The sequence below is a fragment of the Ranitomeya variabilis genome, chromosome 3 (assembly GCF_051348905.1).
Source record: "Ranitomeya variabilis isolate aRanVar5 chromosome 3, aRanVar5.hap1, whole genome shotgun sequence".
NCBI lineage: Eukaryota > Metazoa > Chordata > Amphibia > Anura > Dendrobatidae > Ranitomeya > Ranitomeya variabilis.
In genome coordinates this window covers 143,624,109-143,646,796 of record NC_135234.1, presented here as the reverse complement: position 1 = coordinate 143,646,796, position 22,688 = coordinate 143,624,109, and the positions used below count along the sequence as shown (strand labels likewise).

The 22,688-nt window shown below is 38.5% G+C and overlaps 1 protein-coding gene across 4 annotated transcripts in view; it reads left to right on the top strand.

Moving 5' to 3' along the window:
- Positions 1-22,688, top strand: part of NLGN4X (neuroligin 4 X-linked) — a 605,880-nt gene that overhangs the window by 571,804 nt on the left and 11,388 nt on the right. For all 4 annotated transcript variants that reach the window (XM_077294721.1, XM_077294722.1, XM_077294719.1 and 1 more), the window contains one exon: positions 3,306-4,095. In XM_077294721.1, coding sequence (XP_077150836.1) covers positions 3,306-4,095 — 790 coding nt within the window. The remainder of the gene's footprint in view (positions 1-3,305; positions 4,096-22,688) is intronic.

Sequence of the window (22,688 nt, the reverse complement as noted above, 5' to 3'; positions counted from 1 at the left end):
CTTAATCCAATGAATTTGTCTGGCAGAAACCTTCCTCATTATGCCTTTATCTGCATGACCTCTGTCTGTGCTCTGTTTCAGTCACAAATCTCTTCACAGTATGATGATCACTCTTAAGTTTTCGGGAAATATCTAATGTTTTCATACCTTGTCCAAGGCATTGCACTATTTAACGCTTTTCAGCAGCAGAGAGATCCTTTTTCGTTCCCATATTGCTTGAAAACTGTAGCCTGCTTAATAATGTGGAACGTCATTTTTAAGTAGTTTTCCTTTAATTAGAATCACCTGAAAAACTAATTATCACATGTGTATAAGAATGATTTCAGTGATCCATTGAGCCCTGAGACACAATACCATCCATGAGTGTATTTGAAAAACAAAACAATTAAATCTTTATGACACTTAAATCCAATTTGCATAGTAATTTGGAACACGGTGTACGCTCTCATCCGTGCTTACCCATGATGTTGCTAAGTCAGGACACGTGACCGACGTGCGTTTTGCCTCTTTCTCAAGGTGCAGTCTATTTATATGTTGTGTTTATTACTTTAATAAATTTACATTTTTGATTACTCTTGGACTGTACTCCATTTTTCTCATGTTTTATATAACTACAGTTGTGGTCAACTTTACTAGCATCCTTGATTTTTTATAATAAAAGGCCAAAGGGGCTCATTTGTAATATGAAGTTTTCTTGACTACACATTCTTTTTTTGTTTGTTTTATGGTATTTATTGAAGTTTTTTTCACCAAATTCTTTAAAATGGTAAACATCATTTATGAATGTTTTGCGAAATAAAAAAAAATGTTTTTTTTTGTTGCTGACATCTCCTGAAATACTTTAAATTAAAAAGTCCTATGTTTAAATGGGACACAAATTTAAGCCAAAAGTCCAGCAATGTACAAGATCACTCCAGGGGTGGTTTAGAAAACATATACGAAAAAAAATTTGCGACTTTTGAAATCCACATTTCTATAAATTAGTTGAAAAACATCTTAAAACTTCAAACCCATCGACAAAGATAAACATAAACAAACAGGAAAACACATAAAATAGACTTTACAAAGATGCAATTAAAAGACAAATAAGGCACAAACATCATAAGATGAGGCAGAAAAGAGGCACAATTTAAATAACATCTTTAGAAGTAAGTGGACATCATAACAAATTATTCCTCATCATTAGAATATTTTTGCAGCAAGGCAAATAGCATTCATCCAAAAGTTATCAAATTAAATGCAATAATTTTAAAAAAGAAGTAAAGAAAAAAATATACTACAACATTGTATATGAATGACAAAGACAAGTTTAAAGATACCCTCCCTAATACTTAGTTGCACTTTCTTAGGGAGTAATGACAGCCACTAAACATTTTCTTGTAGCCATCTTTGTTGGTAGTATCTTTCATTTTTCAATTCTTTCAAGCTCTGGAATATTTTCCCCAGAACAGCTTTAATCTATTTAAAACAATTTTCATTTCGATTGCAAACAAGATTCATTGCTGTCCAGTTAAAAAAAAAATCAAATTTTTCCCTTTTACCTATCCTACTGTTCTTTTGGGTGTGCGATTTCAGTCATTATTTTGCTGTAAGACCCATTTTGTTATTTTCTTGGGAGCATATTTTGCTCGCAATTCCATTATTCCTGCAACAAGCTCAGGATCTCTAACCACACAGATAACAAAGCTAACCCACCATATTACAGATCCTCCACCATGTTTCACTGATGGTAGGATGCACTATCTGTCTGTAAATTTAATTTTGTCAATAAAAGTAATGCTGGTATGCATTGCCAGTTTGGTTTCTTTTTCTTATGGAACATTTTAATAAAAGGATTGAGGCTCGCTTATATAGATTTTAGAGTAAGTTTATCTCACTTTATTATTCCTTACTTTAGCAAGTAGGGTCCTCTTTGACATTCTCCTATATAGCCCTGTTTTGCTTAGTGTGTGGCTTCAGGTATCAGTAAAAACCATTACTTCTTGGATTTTTTATGTGATTCTTTATGAATTTTAAAGTAATTTGTCAAATTTATTTTTTCAATTTACTTTTCCTTGAAAGATTCTTGACAATTTCATGAGTAAAAAACTTCTCAATAACTTTTTGAACTTTTATAGATGTGATGTCATGGGTTTGGAGAAAGTTTTTAGACTTCTTGTGCTTGGTGATAATAGCATTTCTGGTCTGTCTTTCTGAGTAATTAAAATTGAAAAAAACTAGCAATTTTAATCATCAAAGTCAACATTCAAAGCCTAATTAAAGTTATGCGAGCACTGACATTGTGGGTACAGGTGAGTATTTTCTAGCGATTAACAGGATAATCTTATTTTGTTGTTTGTTTTTTTAACCCTGAACAAATAGTGTTATTAATCATGTCCTGGCATTGTTTTAAATGTTGCATCCTTTATTTTCCTGCCAAGTTTTTGGCTTCTTACTTTTGTGTCTTGTGCTTTTCTATATTCAGGCAGTTTCACTTAACTCTTTAATATGGTCTTCTTAATACGTAGGCATGCAAAAAAGTTGTCCACAATTTAAAACATGTATAAAATGTTAAAAATAGTATAACTCAAGAATTACTGACAATATTCACTATTGAGAACCATGGCATTAGCTAAAGCATTTGATTAAAAGTTAATATCAATAGGTACGGATACCAAATAAATTATTGATCTTTATTGAAATCATGTTTTCATATTAGTTGAATATATTCAAGTATATTATTTTAAAGAGGTTGTCCACTACATTATCATTAATGCCCTATCCTCAGGATAGGTCATTAATGTCTGACCGGTCTGTTTTCGACACCCTACTGATCAGCTGTTCTCGGTGTCAGTGCCGATGGCAGATGGCCAGAAGTTATCAATTGCATAGCTGCTTCATCTTCTGATAGTGGCTGTGAAAGTGTACTGTACATCCGCCTCTATTCCAGCTGATTGGCAGTGGTGCCGGGTGTCGGACTCCAACTGATCATATATATCTGAAGGATAGGTCATCAATTATAAACTAGTGGACAACCTCTTTAAATGATTATTTTTATGTCAGATTGAATACACTGTAACTTGTATTTACTTTTCTAAAATGCTTATCTGGAAACTATACAGATTTCTGCTGAAGCAATCCATACTTCTAAAACTATTTAAAGCTTGGTAAATCATGTTAGATAAGAAATATTGTATCTTATCTTAAGTATTATTTTCAGACTAAGAAAGTGCAGATATAGTGCACATGTTATCTGCTTCATAAAAGCTGCTTTGTTTTATGATTTTTACATTTTTCATTTGCATTTACAAATTTTGCACCTGCAGGTTTGTTCCAGAAAGCAATCATACAAAGTGGAACAGCTCTCTCCAGCTGGGCAGTGAACTACCAGCCTGCCAAGTATACTAGGTTATTGGCAGATAAAGTGGGCTGTGACATGCTGGATACTATTGACTTGGTTGATTGTCTTCGGGAAAAGGAGTACAAAGAACTCATTCAACAGTCCATCACACCAGCTACATACCACATTGCCTTTGGACCAGTCATTGATGGTGATGTCATTCCAGATGACCCTCAGATACTCATGGAACAAGGAGAATTTCTTAATTATGATATCATGCTTGGAGTTAATCAAGGAGAAGGATTAAAATTTGTGGATGGCATAGTTGATAATGAAGATGGTGTCTCTTTAAGCGACTTTGACTTTTCAGTCTCCAACTTTGTTGACAATTTATATGGGTATCCAGAAGGAAAAGATACACTTCGGGAAACTATAAAATTCATGTATACAGATTGGGCTGATAAAGAAAATCCAGAAACACGAAGAAAGACATTGATTGCACTTTTTACAGATCACCAATGGGTGGCGCCCGCTGTTGCAACTGCTGATCTACATGCTCGATATGGTTCTCCAACATATTTCTATGCATTCTACCACCATTGCCAAAGTGAAATGAAACCATCATGGGCTGATTCTGCTCATGGTGATGAAGTTCCATATGTATTTGGCATTCCCATGATTGGTCCTACAGAACTTTTCAACTGCAATTTCTCAAAGAATGATGTTATGCTAAGCGCAGTGGTTATGACATACTGGACAAACTTCGCCAAAACTGGGTATGTTTAAATATCTTTTAGCATTTATTACTTGTTTTTTTGTCATGTGAAAAATAGGCAAGAAAAATGTTTTAACACATTTGCAAAATAATGTAAAAAAAATAAATGAAAGGTTAAAAAAATAATCAAATATATATCAGTTCAGTAATAAATTTAGATAGACATTGCTGTTAATTTTAGAGAATTTTTGCAGTAAAATCAAGTATTTATTAAAATATGTAACCAGAGGATTTTAAGGGTTATGTCAATCTGTCTAAGTGCACTGAGGAGACTACATATTTTTTCAACTATTTTGATGGTAAAACAATGTAAGCAAAGTTCGTAATCATGGCTGGTTACCTGCCTATTACCTGCTAATTTAGAATGGTGACTGAAGTTCATTGTTCATATGACTACTGTCACTCTTATAAGCACAAGCTTGAAAAGATTTTCATTGTTGGTAATTTTTACAGAGCCATAGCTGCAAAATAAACTTTTATTTTAAAGCAACTACCACTAGAAGAGGTTTATTAGTTGGGGATTTATTCAGTTCCTATTGAACTTTATGATGAAACTATAAGCAGTGAGTACCTGAAGAGGGTTTTCAAGTACTAAATGGATTGCAATCATACTTAACAGTACAGTCTATGTACATTCTCAACACAAGTAAAGCTATGTACATCACATATTAGTACCATATTTCTATTATTGTATTTTACTCATACATTAGTAAAAAGAAGCAGAGGGAATGTCAGCATTGATAAAATGTAATTGTTTATTTTACCTTTTAAATGGTTTAACTCCTTGATGAAATGATGGGATGCTTAGGATTTTAACAAATGTGATGCAACTATGAACAGTGATAATGAAATTTAGGCAGTTAGATACAGAATGTGCTTTCTTTGTGACCCATCACCCTCACTTCTTGCTTCACAATCATGGTACCAACAGTATAATTAAGGCACCCAGGAGCCTAATGTAGCTCCCCATTTCTACCATGTGCCTACTACAATGAATAACAAATTACTGTATTTACTCAAGTATAAGCTGAGATTTTCAGCCCATTTTTTTAGGCTGAAAGAGCTCCTCTCGGCTTATACTTGAGTGACTGTCTCAGGAGGTTGGTGGGGGAGGGGGAGCAGCAGCTATGACATACTCACCTGCTCCTGGCAAGGTCCCTGCATCTCCGGTCTCTGGGCACTGACAGCTTCTTCCAGCATTGAACGGTCATGTGGTACCGCTAATTACAGTAATAAATATGGACCCGACTCCACTCCCATAGGGGTAGAGCCACATATCCATTACTGTAATGAGCGGTAACGGTGACCGCTCAATTCTGGAATAAGCTGTCAGCACTCGGAGACCAGAGATGCAGGGACTGCGCCAGGAGCAGTATAATGGGGAGGGGGAGCACTGCGCGATATTCACCTCTCCTCGTTCCGGGCGCCGCTCCATCTTCTGCGTCCTCTGCAGTGGCGCTAAGGTCAGAGGGTGTGATGACATGGTTAGTCCACGCCATCTGCCTGAACATTAGTGCACAGGACACGGAAGACACAGCGGCACCAGAATGAGGACCGTTGAGTATAGCAAGTGCCGGGGGCCTGAGCGACGAGAGGTGAGTTTGTCATTTTTTTAATCGCAGCAAAAGCATATGGGGAAAATATCTCTATGGAGCATCTTATGGGGCCATATTCAATGTTTGTGCAGCACTATATGGGGTAAATATCTCTATGGAGCATCTTATGGGGCCATATTCAACATTTGTGCAGCACTATATGGGGCAAATATCTCTATGGAGCATCTTATGGGGCCATATTCAACGTTTGTGCAGCACTATATGGGGCAAATATCTCTATGGAGCATCTTGTGGGGCCATATTCAACATTTGTGCAGCACTATATGGGGCAAATATCTTTATGGAGCATCTTATGGGGCCATATTCAATGCTTGTGCAGTACTGTATGGGGCAAATATCTTTATGGAGCATCTTATGGGGCCATATGCAACGCTTGTGCAGCACTATATGGGGCAAATATCTTTATGGAGCATCTTATGGGGCCATATTCAACGTTTGTTCAGCACTATATGGGGCAAATATCTCAATGGAGCATCTTATGGGGCCATAATCAACATTTGTGCAGCATTGCATTATATGGGGCAAATATCTCTGGAGCATCTTATGGGCCATAATTAACATTTGTGCAGCACTATATGGGGCAAATATCTCTATGCAGCATCTTATGGGGCCCTTATTAACCTTTATGCAGTACTGTATGGAGCAAATATGTCTATGGAGCATGTTATGGGGCCATTATTAACCTTTGTGCAGCATTATATGGGGCATATTTTAATATGGAGCATCTTATGGGGCCCATCATGAACTATATGGAGCATCTTATGGGGCCCATCATGAACTGTATGGAGCATTATATGGGGCTCCTGATTCAATATGGATATTCAAAAACACTTAGCCTACTGATATCTCAATTAATTTTACTTTTATTGATACCTATTTTTATTTTTGAAATTTACCAGTAGCTGCTGCATTTTCCACCCTAGGCTTATACTTGAGTCATTAAGTTTTCCCAGGTTTTTTTGGCAAAATTAGGAGGGTTGGCTTATACTCGAGTATATACGATATCTAAAATCGCTTATATGGGGCTTAGAAAAAATTTAAAAAGATATTAAGTTCTAATCACTTATTTTTTCAAAACAGAAATTCTAAAGAAAAATGCTAAAAATATAAAAACAGCAGAACTACTGTTTTTGGTCACTTCATCTTCATCACAAAATAGAATAAAAAGAGTCAAGAAAATTGCATAGACTGCAAAGTTGTACTAATAAAAACTAGTTTGACTCATGCAAATAACTATTACTCATACAATTTGATAGAAAAATAAAATAGTTATTGCCCTCATAAAATGTCATCACAAATTATTAAGCTTTTGCAGTAAAAATTAAAAATCCAATAAAAAATACAGCCCAGTATCTACACAACCATGCTGACTCTTCCATGTCGGCAGTAACTGCACCCCCAGCTCTGCTGTCAGTCTGAGCAGGAGACATGGTTACAGAAGCCGCTTTGTATTCTCAGAGCAGTGACTGAGCCAGAATCGGCAGCACCCCCGTGAATGAAACTCGAATACTGCTGGAGAGAATAAAGCTAATTTTCTCCCGCAGCTCTCTGCTACTTGCAGGCGCCAGGCAGATTATTAACGCTATTAACCTGCTGATTAACCCTATATCAGCATGTTAATAGCATTTTTCTGGTAACAGGTTTCCTTTTAGTACTGTAAGTGATTTAGATTTTGAATACAATGCACAAATAGTTGAAGAGTACCTGTCGCTTTAATTTTTAATTCACAACTCAGAAGTACACATGAAAAAAGAAACTTTGTAATATACAGTATCTTATCAGAGAAATCTACTTTCTCCTCTTGGATTGGTAATTTTCAAAATTGTTAATTCTGAATTCTTGGTTAAGACCTGTATTCAGTAAAGACAGATGTCTACATTACTGAGATAGGAGATGGTAGTTGATCCTCAAAAGATTCTAAGTAGAACAGAAAAGCGGGAGTGGGAAAGAGAAGCTCTTCCTTCAGCTCCTCCTTCTTCCTCTCTTCTCTCTGTATAGAATCCGATAAGTAGCAAGTTCCATCTCCTCTCTCCATAATGAGAAAGTCTGTCTTCACTGAATACAGATTTTACACAAGAATTCAGAATTTTGAAAATGACTTGATCAGTCCAGCAAAAGAAAGAAGCACATTTCCCTGATAAGATACATAGTAAAGTTTCTTATTTGTATGTGTACTAATGATTTGTGAAATAAAAAGTAAAACAACGATTACTCTCTAACCTTTTTGAGCAACAAATGGAAGATTAATTCCAAGTACATCTGATCTTCCATTGTTTTTATATTGGAAAGAGATGTTTCAATAGTGGTAACTATTCCTCTTACATATAAGAGGGACAGGTCTCTTCTTGGTTTCTGTGGCTTAGAGCAGGAAGATAAGTCTCTGCCCACAGTCCTGCACCGAAGCACAGGCATACCATTAACTGAAAACTTCTAACACTGATTACACAAGAACTGCAAGGCGGATTTCTTCACCCCAGATATTACTTTAATCAGTGTAATAGTGGCAACATGACAATGTCTGTAGTTTTCTTAGCAAAATCATGCTGACAGTTTCTGGTTAAGGCTCTGATGAAGATCGGGATGATTCTGCACAAGCATGTGTAAGGTCATTGTGCACAACATAATGTTATATCGTGACCGTGTACATGTTTTCTCAGATCCATGTGGACCTCATTAGAGCTTGAAGTCCTAGTTAAGTGTTAAGTGGCCTGCACTTTTAGTGCTCGTGTCAGCGATAAAAAAGCAACAAGGACCAAACTGTTATGGTGAAGAGTAGCGATGAACGAGTATACTTGTTGCTCCGGTTTCCCAGAGCACGCACGGGTGTTCTCCGAGTATTTTGTAGTACTTGGACATTTGGCTTTCGTTGCCTCAGCTGCATGATTTGCGGCTGCTGGACAGCCTGAATACATGTGGGGATTGCCTGTTTGTTAGGGAATCCCCTCATGTATTCAGCCTGCCTAGCAGCCGTAAATCATGCAGTTGCGGTGACAAAAACTAAATCTCTGAGCACTACAAAATATTCGGGAGACCAACCAAGCATGCTGTGGGAAACCCGAGCAACAAATATACTCGCTCATCGCTAGTGAAGAGTAGAGGGAATGGAGAAGTGAGGTGTAAGGTAAACATAAGTATATATTTATTTTTTACATCTTATCTTTACTTTTCTATGGGGTTTAGAGAGATCCCAGAGTGTAATAAGGGACATTAAATTTGTGGAAAAAAACTTCTCCACAAATCAAATTTCCCAGGAATATTTGCATGAACAAGTGAATTTGAATTTTTCCTCAATGCTAGCGATTAGGTATTTCTAAAAAACTAAAGTTTAATCTTGTTCTCATGCGGATTACTCCAGAACCACCATCACCTATACCTGTTATTCATTAGCATCACGCACCCCAACATCCCCTGCAACATTATAGATATAAAAGCATGTGCAGAGAGAACAAGGATAAAAAACATCCCTCTCCGCCTCCTTGGTCTCACTGCACAAGCTGGTTTTTCAATCACTAGATTATTTTAAGAGAGGGATATATTTTTATTGGTTACCAGTTTGGATATATGAATTTTAATCACATTTATTTAATTTGTGTTGTAATCAAGATACCTTTTTGATGCTGCTTATTGTACAGGAAAAATGTTAGGATATTATAACACAGTGATGATAATTGTCTTAAAGGGGTTGTATAGTCTTCTCATAAAAGTCTGCAGTCTCTTTATGTGATTGAAGACTTCTGAATCCTAACAGCATGCACACCACACATTATCAAGATTCTCCAAAAGCTATCGGTTTTTTGAACTCAAGTATTCAATTTTCAATTCAATACTTCTGGCCAAATTCTTGCTAAACATGATAATCACAATAAAACATTGGGAAAACTTGATTGTGTGCAGTGTGGATGCTCTATGGATTCAGATGTCTGCAGCCACATAGATTCATTGCAAACAATTAGAAAAAAAACTGGGCAACTTCTTTAACTTTTATCTCTTATACTTTTTTTTACAAAATAAGTGCGAAAAATGCTTTTATAATGGTTAATGTTTGTTACTTACTCTTTATGCTTTTTTTAGAGTCTTGCATTTGAGATATAATTCAACAACTTGTACAATACACTTCAATACTTCGGTAAAGCAGTATGTGGTCCTGCTAACCTTTATTTATTAAGTCCTGGAGTTCCATTTCAATCCAACATGTTTTTCGAATAATAAATAGAAATGAAAGAATCAGAGGGATTAAATCAGAGTGATTCGCAATGTAGAGAATCAATATTTTTTTATGTAACTCTGATAAAACTCATTTACACATTCATACAGGGGACCTAACCCCTATACAAATCATACATATAGTCTAGATTTTACTTATATCATTTTACATAGATATTGTGTTATGCACATATGGAAACCTCAAAGTGCCCTTGGCCAAGGACTCTTGGCACTGTTTCATCCCCTCAATTATGCTACACAGCTCCCCTTTACTGACAGTGTTTGCTTTGGAAAATTGACAGAATTAAATCCATATCCTTGCACACACTGACCCTGCATGAGCTGGTAGCATACACAGTATCAGTGTGTGCAGGTTCATTCTTTTCCCCTTCTCCTGTTGCAGCACCTGCTTGCTGCACCCAAGATCACACAGTAGAAAGTGCACATATTGGCACTGCATGAGCCAAGCATATGTACACACACAGTGTCTGTGCATGTTCTCAGCTCTCCCTCTTGTCAGCATGAGTTCCCGATACTATGTGATCCTGTGTGCAGCAAGCAGCAGACAGGTGAGTGAGAGGTTAACGCATCTGCACACACTGACAAATTATCAGTGTGCACAGTGCTATCAAGTCAATTCAAGCAGTGATCCTAAGCCAGTGCTGTCAATTAACATAAAGGGAGGTACTAAGTATTGTAGTTGAAGGGGTTGAAGAGTGCACTGAGCGTTTAGCCTTGCCAAGAGTGCACCAAGGTCCAATCATTTACGACAAAGCTTCTTTACTTTATTAATATACTGTACATTGAAAAAATAAAAATCTTCAGTACATGTTATGGTAGATCTGCTCACACAGGCATGTTTCTTCTGCTAGTTTATTTAAGATATGGCATAAGCCAGGCAAGCTCAACAAAATAAACATGGCCTCTCTGGCATAACTGGAAAAGAAAAGATAAAGTTTAGCACAGTCCATATGCTTGCAGAGATCCACCCGCTTTGTATACAACAACCGGGTTGAGTATGGTTTAACGCAAAATGCTTAGCTGGAGCTGTTGGGTCCAGACACATTGAACCCTGAATGAATCAGAAGGCTGACTATTTACCTTCTAAACCCCACCCTGGGGAGGAGATATGGTCAACTGAGCCTCCCTCCTGCTTTTCAGCTGTTCACTTAAAAGCCTAACCCTTAAAATGTCCAATTAACTCCTCCTGTACTTTGCCAGTGACTTTGTCACAACTTACATAAAAGAGCAAAGGAAATGGGACGACGTCCATAGCAAATTCCATGTAAAAAAACTGAGTATATTTTGACCTATGTGAACAGGTGGTAATGCTTCAGCTCAAGAGCAAGTGAACCTTTGTCATGCAAATGCAAAGTGCAATAGACAGAGTTTTAGGCCACGTTCACATGTTCAATAAAACTGGTCAATATTTTACATCAATATTTGAAAGCTCAAATCAGTAGAGGAACAATCAGAGGGAAAGTATAATAGGAACACATCACCACTGTATTTTTCACCCACTCCTGGTTTTGGCTTTTAATTACTGATGTAAAATATCAAAAGGGGCAACAGGCAAAAGTCAACAAAAGGTTTAAAGAAAACCAGTGAGCTGTGCATGAGAGTAGGGTGGTCATTTATTAGTATCAAAGAGAAAAAGTAACAAAAACAGACTACATAAGAGATGTCTGTCTGCTGGTGTCAAATAGAATAAAAGGGCAGAAGAGACTACTGAGTCCTAACTTTAACACTAAAAAGTTTATAGAGACCTTAATACATTGAGACAAATACATGCTAAATAAATTCAATGATACCCACAAAAATAAAATGATTATGACTGATTATTGAAAACATGATGGTAAAAGGGAAAAAGCTGCTTTACTGGAACTATGGAGGACCATAGAAGATAATGTAATTAATAAAGCCAGTTATGTGGGGATCAGAATTACCATAGGCCATATAACAACATACAGAGGTGTATCTAGCCTTTCCTGCACCCGGGGCAAAGGATCAGTTTGGCGCCCAGAAAACCTCCACCTGTTGAACCTTAGCTGTATTGAAACTGTATGACCAAGCCAAGGTACATTCTTGAATCCCCATAATGTTAAAATAGATACCAATAACAGTAAAATTAATTGAGACATCAGTAGGTTAAGTGTTTAAGAATACCCATATTGAATCAGGAGCCCCATTTAATGCTCCATAAAGGTTAATAATGGCCCCATAAGATGCTCCATAGACACATTTGCCAAATATAGTGCTGCAGAAACGTTGATTATGGCCCCATAAGATGCTCCATATAGACACTTGCCCCATATAGTGCTGCACGAACGTTAATTATGGCCCCATAAGATGCTCCATATAGACACTTGCCCCATATAGTGCTGCACAAACATTAATTATGGCCCAATAAGATGCTCCATATGGACACTTGCCCCATATAGTGCTGCACAAATGTTAATTATGGCCCCATAAGATGCTCTATATAGACACTTGCCCCATATAATGCTGCACAAATGTTAATTATGGTCCCATAAGATGCTCCATATAGACACTTGCCCCATATAGTGCTGCACAAACGTTGTTTATGGCCCCATAAGATGCTCCATATAGACACTTGCCTCATATAGTGCTGCACAAATGTTGATTATGGCCCCATACATACACTTGCCCCATATAGTGCTGCACAAACGCTGATTATGGCCCAATACAGACACTTGCCCCATATAGTGCTGCACAAATGTTATGGCCCCATATAGTGCTGCACAAACGTTATGGCCCCATATAGTGCTGCACAAATGTTATGGCCCCATATAGTGCTGCACAAACGTTATGGCCCCATATAGTGCTGCACAAACGTTCATTATGGCCCCATACAGACACTTGCCCCATATAGTGCTGCACAAATGTTATAGCCCCATAAGATGCTCCATACAGACACTTGCACCATACAGTGCTGCACAAACGTTATGGCCCCATAAGATGCTCCATACAGACACTTGCCCCATATAGTGCTGCACAAACGTTGATTATGGCCCCATACAGACACTTGCCCCATATAGTGCTGCACAAACGTTATGGCCCCATAAGATGCCCCATACAGACACTTGCCCCATATAGTGCTGCACATACGTTATGGCCCCATAAGATGATCCATACAGACACTTGCCCTATTTGCTGTTGCTGTGATAAAAAAAGTCACATACTCACCTCTCCGTCGCTCAGGCCCCTGGCATTTTCAATATTCAATGCTCCTCATTCCAGCCGCCGCTCAATCTTATTCTTCAGCGTCTTCTGCACTGACGCTCAGGCAGAGGGCACGCACTAACCATGTCACCGCTCCCTCTGACCTCAGCATCACTGCAGAAGATGCTGAAGACGGAGTGGTGGCTGGAACAAGGAGCAGGTGAATATCGCGCAGCGCTGCGCTCCCCTCCCCGTTATACTCACCTGCTCCTGGTGCGGTGCAGTCCCTGCTTCCCTGGTGCCGGCAGCTTCTTCCTGTACTGAGCGGTCACTGTTACCACTCATTACAGTAATGAATATGCGGCTCCACCCCTATGGGAGGTGGAGCCGCATATTCATTACTGTAATGAGCGGTACCATGTAACCGCTCACTACAGGAACAAGCTGGGGCGCCAGGAAAGCAGAGACTGCAGGGACTGTGCCGGGAGCAGGTGAGTATAATTAGACAGCCCCGCTCCCCCTCCTCTGCCGACCCCTGGGTATAACTCGACAAGGAGCCTCCTTGGACTGCAGCATCATCAGGTGGCCCGCTGGTGCCCCCTTGTCGGCGGCGCCCGGGGCACATGCCCCAGCTGCCCCCCCTGGATACGCCACTGACAACATATAACAACATAGGCCAATAAATACACCAGCTCTTTTAATGGAATGAGCTATTGAGAGGCATTCTATTTCTTTGCAATTTTAACCTGATGGTTGACATTAGAGATGAGTGAATACATTTTAGTGGAATTGAACTGTATTGAATTTTGCAAATATCAGAATTTTCCAAAATGCATATTTTTTTAGCAATTCCTTTCCATACAGAATTGGCAAAATGGCATAAAATGCCATCAATATGTTAAAAAAAAACTTATATTCACCCCTCAGGCCCCTCCGCTCCTCACTGCCGCATGTACGGTCCTCATCTCATCTTCAGATCTGCAACGCCAGCGCTAAAATCCTTGTGCCTTGATCGCGAGGTGATGTCATACATATAGGCATGGCCATGTATGCAAGGAGGAACGCTCTGGGCCTAACAAACCCAGATGTCTCAGCCTAGTGACTAAGGCCCAGGGACACAGGATCTGAAGATGTGATAAGGACCCAATGCATTGCAGTGAGGAGCAGAAGGGCCAGCGAGTCGAGCTCTGGGGTCTGGAGAAACCCTGCAGCATAAAAATGGACAATAAATAACAAGTCTCAAATCAAATTTCCTGGGAAATATGGTACTGTGCGAATAAGCTGATTTGAATTTCGCCTGATCTGCTCATCTCTGGCAGGCACCTATTCTTGCACGGCTGCTTGTGCTGCTTCTTTTTTTTCTACGTGTTAGGTATGTTGTTTTTGTTGGGATTATGTCCTCTATAAGAATGCATAAATGGATTTATTTCAATTCTGGGGGCTCCCTTTAAAGTTGTTTGAACAAAAATAAGTAACAAAAATCCACTCTGGGAGCCAAAAAGGAAACCAAATAAACTTATACAGACATCATAATTGTAAGAATAAATTTAAGCATATGTAAAAAAAAAGTAGAACAAAAGAGCAAAACACATATCCATTTGTTAAACCTAATAAAGCTAAATAATCTGTACCTTCAATATACACAACTTTATAATAATTACGATTTTTTAAGATTCTGTTATCTATTTAACATTATCTTCTTGTTTAGAATTTGAAAGGCAAATGGATTTGTATTTTGTGGAATCAGCAAAATAGAAAAGCTCTAAGGATAAGCAATAATAATAATAACAATAATAGCAATAATAATTCTATTGCAGTAGAATAATAGAACAATGAGACACTAGGTGGCAGTATAGCACATTGTATTTCCTTAGCCGTAAAATAAGAGTTGCATATATTCATCTGTGCTTTTTCTAAGCCTAAAATTTCAAAATTTAAAGTTTATTTAATGTATTTTCTTCTAATAACAGTAAAAGCACTTGATCTTTATTTTTGCAGACTATTATACAGTAGGATATTATAGTTTTTGTGGTTTACATATATTTTTTAGAGACTATATGATTTCTGATGGTATAATAATTTTACATTTTTAACCCCTTAGCGACATATGCTGAACATTTATGGTGAATATGCATTTTTAAAATATTAGAGGTCTCTAATATAGGAGGTCTTACAACAAATCAATATATTATAGGGTATAGAATAACTGCTTACTAAAAGAAAAATTAGGTTTTTTATTATTAACTGAATACAAGTTATATTTTAGAGCAGACTCTAATATAGGAACTGAGAAAGCTTTTTTCAGCGTCTTTTGAACAAAATGCTTAAAAAAATTATTTTAAAATCTGAAGTGTTGGCCTACTGAAATGTATGTTCAGTAATTGCTCTCAATACATGGTCGGGGCTCCTTTTGCATCAATTACTGCATCATTGTGGCGTGGCATGGAGGCGATCAGCCTGTGGCACTGCTGAGGTGTTATGGAAGCCCAGGTTGCCTTGATAGCATTCTTCAGCTCGTCTGCATTGTTGATTGTGGATATTTCACATTAGACCTTGGAAATGAAGGTCCCAGAGTCTAGAGGAAGAGTGGAGAGGCCACAATCCAAGCTGCTTGGGGTCTTGTGTGAAGTTTCCACAATCAGTGATAGTTTGTGGAGCCATGTCATCTGCTGGTGTAGGTTCACTGTGTTATATCAAAACCAAAGTCAGCACAGCCGTCTACCAGGAAATTTTAGAGCACTTCATGCTTCCCTCTGCCGACAATCTTTTTGGACATGGAAATTTCATTCTCCAGCAGGACCTGGCACCTGTCCACATTGCAAAAGTATCAATGCCTGTTTTAAAAACAACAGTATCACTGTGCTTGATTGGCCAGCAAAGTCACCTGACCTTAACCCCATAGGGAATCTATGGGGTATTGTAAAGAGGAATATGAGAGACACCAGACCCAACAATGCAGACAAGCCGAAGGCTGCTATCAAAGCAACCTGGGCTTCCATAACACCTCAGCAGTGCCACAGGCTGATCGCCTCCATGCCACACTGCATTGATGCAGTAAATGATGCCAAAGAAGCCCCGGCCAAATATTGAGTGCATTTACTGAACATATGAACATACATTTCAGTAGGCAAATATTTCTGATTTTAAAATCCTTTTTTCAAGGTGGTGTTATAAAATATTCTAATTTACTGAGATAATGACTTTTGGGTATTCATTAGCTGTAAGCCATAATCATCAACATTAACAGAAATAAACACTTGAAATAGGTCACTCTGTTTGTAATGACTCTAATATAGGAGTTTCACTTTTTGTATTGAAGAGATGAAATAAATTAAATTTTGATGATATTCTAATTTTGTAAGATGCACCTGTATAATTATACTGACTCATAGAATATAGTTTGAAAGTCATTTTAGCCATAAACTAAATTATACATAAAATATCCCAAAGAACAATGCTGGACGGTGCACACCAACTGTTCAGCCATTATTCGCTCCAGCATTTGTCAAGTGTAAGCATTGACTAGAGCTCAATAATACGGCTTAATTTATTGTGTAGCAGTCGCTGCCAGGTATTCACTGATCAACTTTTATTTTTGATTGTAGGAGCTGATCTAAAGTTTTCAGCAGTAGGTTCAATAAATTAAATGGTGCATGCTATTCTGCACCTCTTAATCAATGCCAGAGTTAGTAACAGCAGATAGGTGTGGGTTACGGATGTCAAACCCTCACCAGTCTTGTCAATGCTCTATCTAAAAGAGAGGACCTCAATAATTATACCAAGACAACCCCTATAAAGTCGTCATTGTTATTAGATTAATGTCAAAGAATCTGCCAATTTCAGCACAAGCAATAAATAATCTGATATGTACTAAGAATTCCCTTATTCCTGTTATTTTTTTTGCATTTATTGATGAATCATGGTGTTAATATAAGCAAAATGACGGCCCCAGACTATGCAAGTATAATTACTGTTAAAGTATACAAGATTAATATGCAGATATTTTTTGGCTGAATTTCAGTAAAATGAATAGATACTGAGCCTGCAGTGTAATCTTTATTGTGCATCATGTTATCAGTTGCAATTATATTTGCACATAGTGCTTTAACCATTTATAACCTTAAAAAAATAATCATAGTAACAATAAGGATAAACCTAATGTTGATCCAAATTTTTCTCAGTTATGCCTTAGCATCTTCTTTAAAGGTTATAAATGCAGTTTTGTTAATGCAGCACAAACTGCAGCATTATAAAATTAGCAAAAAGTAGATACTAGCTTTTATCCCTAAGGCCATGTTCATATGTTCAGTAGTGTTGAGCGATACCGTCCGATACTTGAAAGTATCGGTATCGGATAGTATCGGCCGATACCCGAAAAGTATCGGATATCGCCGATACCGATACCCGATACCAATACAAGTCAATGGGACACCAAGTATCGGAAGGTATCCTGATGGTTCCCATGGTCTGAAGGAGAGGAAACTCCCCTTCAGGCCCTGGGATCCATATTAATGTGTAAAATAAAGAATAAAAATAAAAAATATTGATATACTCACCCTCTGACGCGCCCTGGTTGTAACCGCCAGCCTCCGTTCATAAGAATGAGCGCTTGAAAGTCCTTAGATGATGTCGCGGCCTGTGATTGGTCGCGGAGCGGTCACGTGACCGCAACGCGACCAATCACAAGCCGTGACGTCATCTAAGGACCTTCAAGCGCTCATTCTTATGAACGGAGGCTGGCGGTTACAACCAGGGCGCGTCAGAGGGTGAGTATATCAATATTTTTTATTTTTATTCTTTATTTTACACATTAATATCGATCCCGATACCGATTCCCGATACCACAAAAGTATCGGATCTCGGTATCGGAATTCCGATACAGCAAATATCGGCCGATACCCGATACTTGCGGTATCGGAATGCTCAACACTAATGTTCAGTAATTGGTTAGTATTTTACCTCAGTATTTGAAAGCCAAATCCAGGAGTGGGTGATAAATACAGAAATGGTGACGTGTTTCTATTATACTTTTCCTCTAATTGTTCCAATCCTGGTTTAGGCTACAAACTCTGAGGTAAAATACTGACCATATACTGAATGTGTGAATATGGCTTAACAGGTGATTTTTTTCTTGTTTGGGTCAACTAATTTGTAGAATCTCATTGTTATGCAATTTTTATACTTGTAATTTATTTTTAGCAGCATTGGCAAAATGTAAAAAGAAAAGGGAAATTCATGTTTGTTTTTCTTATTTATTTTTTTAGTAGCATAAAGTGTTACCAAAATATTGTTATAATTTTTTTGCCTTAGAGTAATGGCTAAAAACTGTGGTTTGGATTATTTTTTTTGTTTGGATTTTTTTCATATTTATATTTATGTTTTTTTAAATCATTACTCTTATTGTGTATACCATAAGACATAAATGACTTTGTTAGTCATTTCAACAGAAAAAATACTTTTTCACAATATGGGCAAAATTATCAGTACAAATGCTAGGTGCCGGGATTCTTCCGCTGCATGAGGTATATCCCAAACCTTGAGCTGTTATCCTCATCTGTAGTGGTGTATCTGGATGACATCCTTATCTAATCTCCAGACCTTAAGACTCACCAAAAAGATGTCTGTAGGGTCTTCAAGCTCTTACGTGCCAATTCCCTTTTTTCACCAAATTGGAAAAGTGCGTGTTTGAGCAGGAGTCTCTACCGTTTCTAAGGTATATTATTTCTGCCCAGAGCTTGGCAATGGAATTGGTGATGAACTGGCAGGAACCACGTTCCTTTAAAGTGGTGCAGCACTTCATGGAGTTTATCAACTATTACCTCCAGTTCATTCTCCACTTTTTTACCCTAGCAGCTCCATTGGTAGCCCTCATCAAAAAGGAAGCTAACCCTAAGCAGTGATCCAAGGAGATTTCTAAGGCCTTTACTTCCCTAAAGTCCCATTTCGCTAGGGCACCAGTGTTACGTTGCCACGATGTGGATAAGCTATTTATCCTGGAAGTGGATGCTTCTTCTGTTGGTGCAGGAGCAGTCCTGTATCAGAAGGATGCTCACAGTCAGAAACATCCTTGTTTATTTTTTTCAAAGACCTACTCACCGGCGAAGAGGAATTATTCTATCAGGGACAGGGAGTTATTAGCCATGAAATTGGCCTTCTCGGAGTGGAGACAACTTCTTGAGGGAGCTCGGCACCCCTTCAAGATTTTCATGGATCTCAAGAATCTGCTTTACTTGCTGACGGCTGAGCGGCTGAATTCTTGCCAGGCCAGGTGGTCCTTATTCTTCTCCAGATTTAATTTCACTATCTATTTTCTGTCTCAGGAGAAGAATTTACGTGCTGATGCCCTGTCACGTTCTGTAGTCTCATCCGAAGAGGAGGATGAGCCTTGGCAGATGACAGATTCCCCTTAAGTATATCCTGACCATTTGTGAGTGGTATAATAAGAATCTTTTAAAATCCATAGCAACTTAGACCATGAAGTAGAAGACCAAGTAAAGCTGCAAAGCAAGGTCACTGAGGCTCATCGTGCATAAAAATTGACAATGATCTGTCGACTCACTACCTGTAGAGATCTAAACCACCATAGGTGTTAAAGGCTGTCAAGAGTTCAGACTTCAAAAACTATGCTGTTATCTAACAAAATAATGTGGCTTCTCCAATTTCAGCACTATTTCTTCCAATCTGACAGAATAATTGGCCACAAATTGGATGCAGTGGTCATGTTCTATCTTTACATCAGATGACAAGGGATTCATACAGTGCTGAGATTGATGGAACAGCTTTTTTTGGGAGGTAAAGCTTTTAGGTGCCCATAGCCTGGCAGCTAAGTGAAAGGCTTATATAACTAGGCACAATTTCAGGTGTAGTAGGCATGAATCTTGCCACCAAAGTATTCCAAAGCAATGGAGACATGTTCTTTAGAGGGTTGCATAATTCTAACTGACAGGCTGCATTGTACCAGCTGTAAAGTTTGACAAATGAGGCTATATGTTTATTTTATTTCATATAAGCCCGTTAGTTCCAGTGAAGAGGAAATGTAAAGATGTAGAATATCAAAACATTTCGACAATTGAATGATGGACAATTGCCTAACTCCATTATTCTTCTGACATCTGCCTCTCCTATACAAGATATGTACATGAAAAAAGGCATTATTTGTTTTAAACTTTGCATTTTATCAATGTTTTTCTTGCGTTGGATCTAAACAAATGTACTGTATATAATTTTGAGCTAGAATTAATTGCCTGTTTTCATCAGACCTGAGGATTCTACTTTTTGACATGATAGGGCTACAGTCCTTTATTCATGCATATAATTCTTTAAAGCAGTGCTGCTAACTTAACAGAAGCTAAATTTTCCACTCACATCTTTCATAATCTTGTCACAAGCTTTCCAAGAACTGACCAAAACCTTCCACTGTAGCCAGCAAATGCAGCCTTCAAACTGCAGTGCTGATCTAGATCTTCTAAGACCCAGAATCTCCTTCAGCTTACTAACCCTCAATGATCACATGATTTCTGGGAATCCTTGGCTAAACATTACTACCTCACCCAGGTCCAATCACAAGTCCTAGCCATGGGTTATGCACATTTGCTCACCAATCAAAGGGCTTCTCATCTGATCCTGCCTTCAAATATAGGATTCCATTCTTAGAGTAAAGGCCCCGTCTCACATAGCGAGATCGCTAGCGAGATCGCTGCTGAGTCACAAGTTTTGTGACGCAACAGCGACCTCAGTAGCGATCTCGCTATGTGTGCCACTTACCAGCGACCAGGCCCCTGCTGCGAGATCGCTGGTCGTGTCGGAATGGCCTGGGCCGTTTTTTGATTGTTGAGGTCCCGCTGACATCGCTGAATCGGTGTGTGTGACACCGATCCAGCGATGTCTTCACTGGTAACCAGGGTAAACATCGGGTTACTAAGCGCAGGGCCGCGCTTAGTAACCCGATGTTTACCCTGGTTACCAGCGTAAATGTAAAGAAAAACAAACAGTACATACTCACCATCTGATGTCCGTCAGGTCCCTTGCCGTCTGCTTCCCGCACTGACTGAGATCCGGTCGTACAGTGAGAGCAGATCACAGCAGTGACGTCACCGCTGTGCTCTGCTCTCACTGTATGGCGGCACTCAGTGAGAGTGGGAAGCAGACGGCAAGGGACCTGACGGACATCAGATGGTGAGTATGTACTGTTTGTTTTTTTTGGTAACCAGGGTAAACATCGGGTTACTAAGCGCGGCCCTGCGCTTAGTAACCCGATGTTTACCCTGGTTACCCGGGTGCTGCAGGGGGACTTCGGCATCGTTGAAGACAGTTTCAACGATGCCGAAGTTGTTCCCCTGATTGTTGGTTGCTGGAGAGAGCTGTCTGTGTGACAGCTCCCCAGCGACCACACAGCGACAAAACAGCGAAGCTGCAGCGATCAGCATCGTTGTCTGTATCGCTGCAGCGTCGCTGTGTGTGACGGGGCCTTAAGTCAGTATTGATCGATTTGGTCATAAAGAAAAACTTTTGAAGATAATGACAATCAGGATAATCAGCCGGGCTGTTATTTTGAGCTGCATTGATCAAAAGAACCACAATGCTGAGTCTTCAGGACCATCTCTTTTCAGGACAATCAGTGTTCTTAATCCAAGCACTCCCCTTATCATTTCAGAACAGCTCAAGTAGCCTCAGTTATTAACCTGTCAAATGTTGCTGTCAATCTTTGAAAGTGGCATTGACAGTGCTTGGGAATGGGGGGCCCCAATGGGTTGTCATATTTGCCAGGAGTCTGCCACCTCAACAACACAAAAAAATGTAAAAAGAAAAAAGCTGGTCAAACATAGTAATTGTACTGACCTGGAGAATTATATTGTCAGGTCATTTTTACTGATGATCAGCATAAAAAGAAAAAATGCGGAATTATGATCATTTAGAATTTTTTTCCTACTTTTCAGTAAATTATATGAAAAAAATGTATTATGTATTTCAAAAGTACAACTCCTCTCGCAAAAAAAGAAAGCACCCACGCTTATATGTCAATGGAAAAATATAAAAGTTATTGCTCTTGGATTAAACGAAAAAAAAATAAAAGCACAAAAATGAAAAAATGCCCAGTCCTTAAAAGGTTAAATGGTTAATATCCTTAAAGCAAACTTTTTTTTTCATAAACGCGCAGTAGAGGAAAACATAAGAAGCTTTGTAAAATATATTATATTTCTTCCATCATTCCTGAACAGTTTCTTGACATCCTCCATATTTTTTGAATGTATCATTCATCTCAAATTTTTCTTTCTTAAAACAAGACAAATTATTAGGTGAGGCAACAAAGCCTGCTGAAGTATGTGAAGAGGGAAAGGTGGGGGAGGGGTAGGGAGAAGAGTGACACAGGCACAGATAAGATCATGCAGCTTTTATTATATATTTTATTTGGATAATATCAAACTTGCAGCTGTATAGTATCATCCTTGCTGCTGCTGCTTCTGAATATGCCCTAGAAAAAGAAAAGCAGGAATATTCTCCGTGTGTGCCGTGTATTGGCGACATCAGGGCAGCTACTCTCTACATCCACTAGTAAAGAAATTATTGAAAATTAGAGCCAATGGCTGAAGAG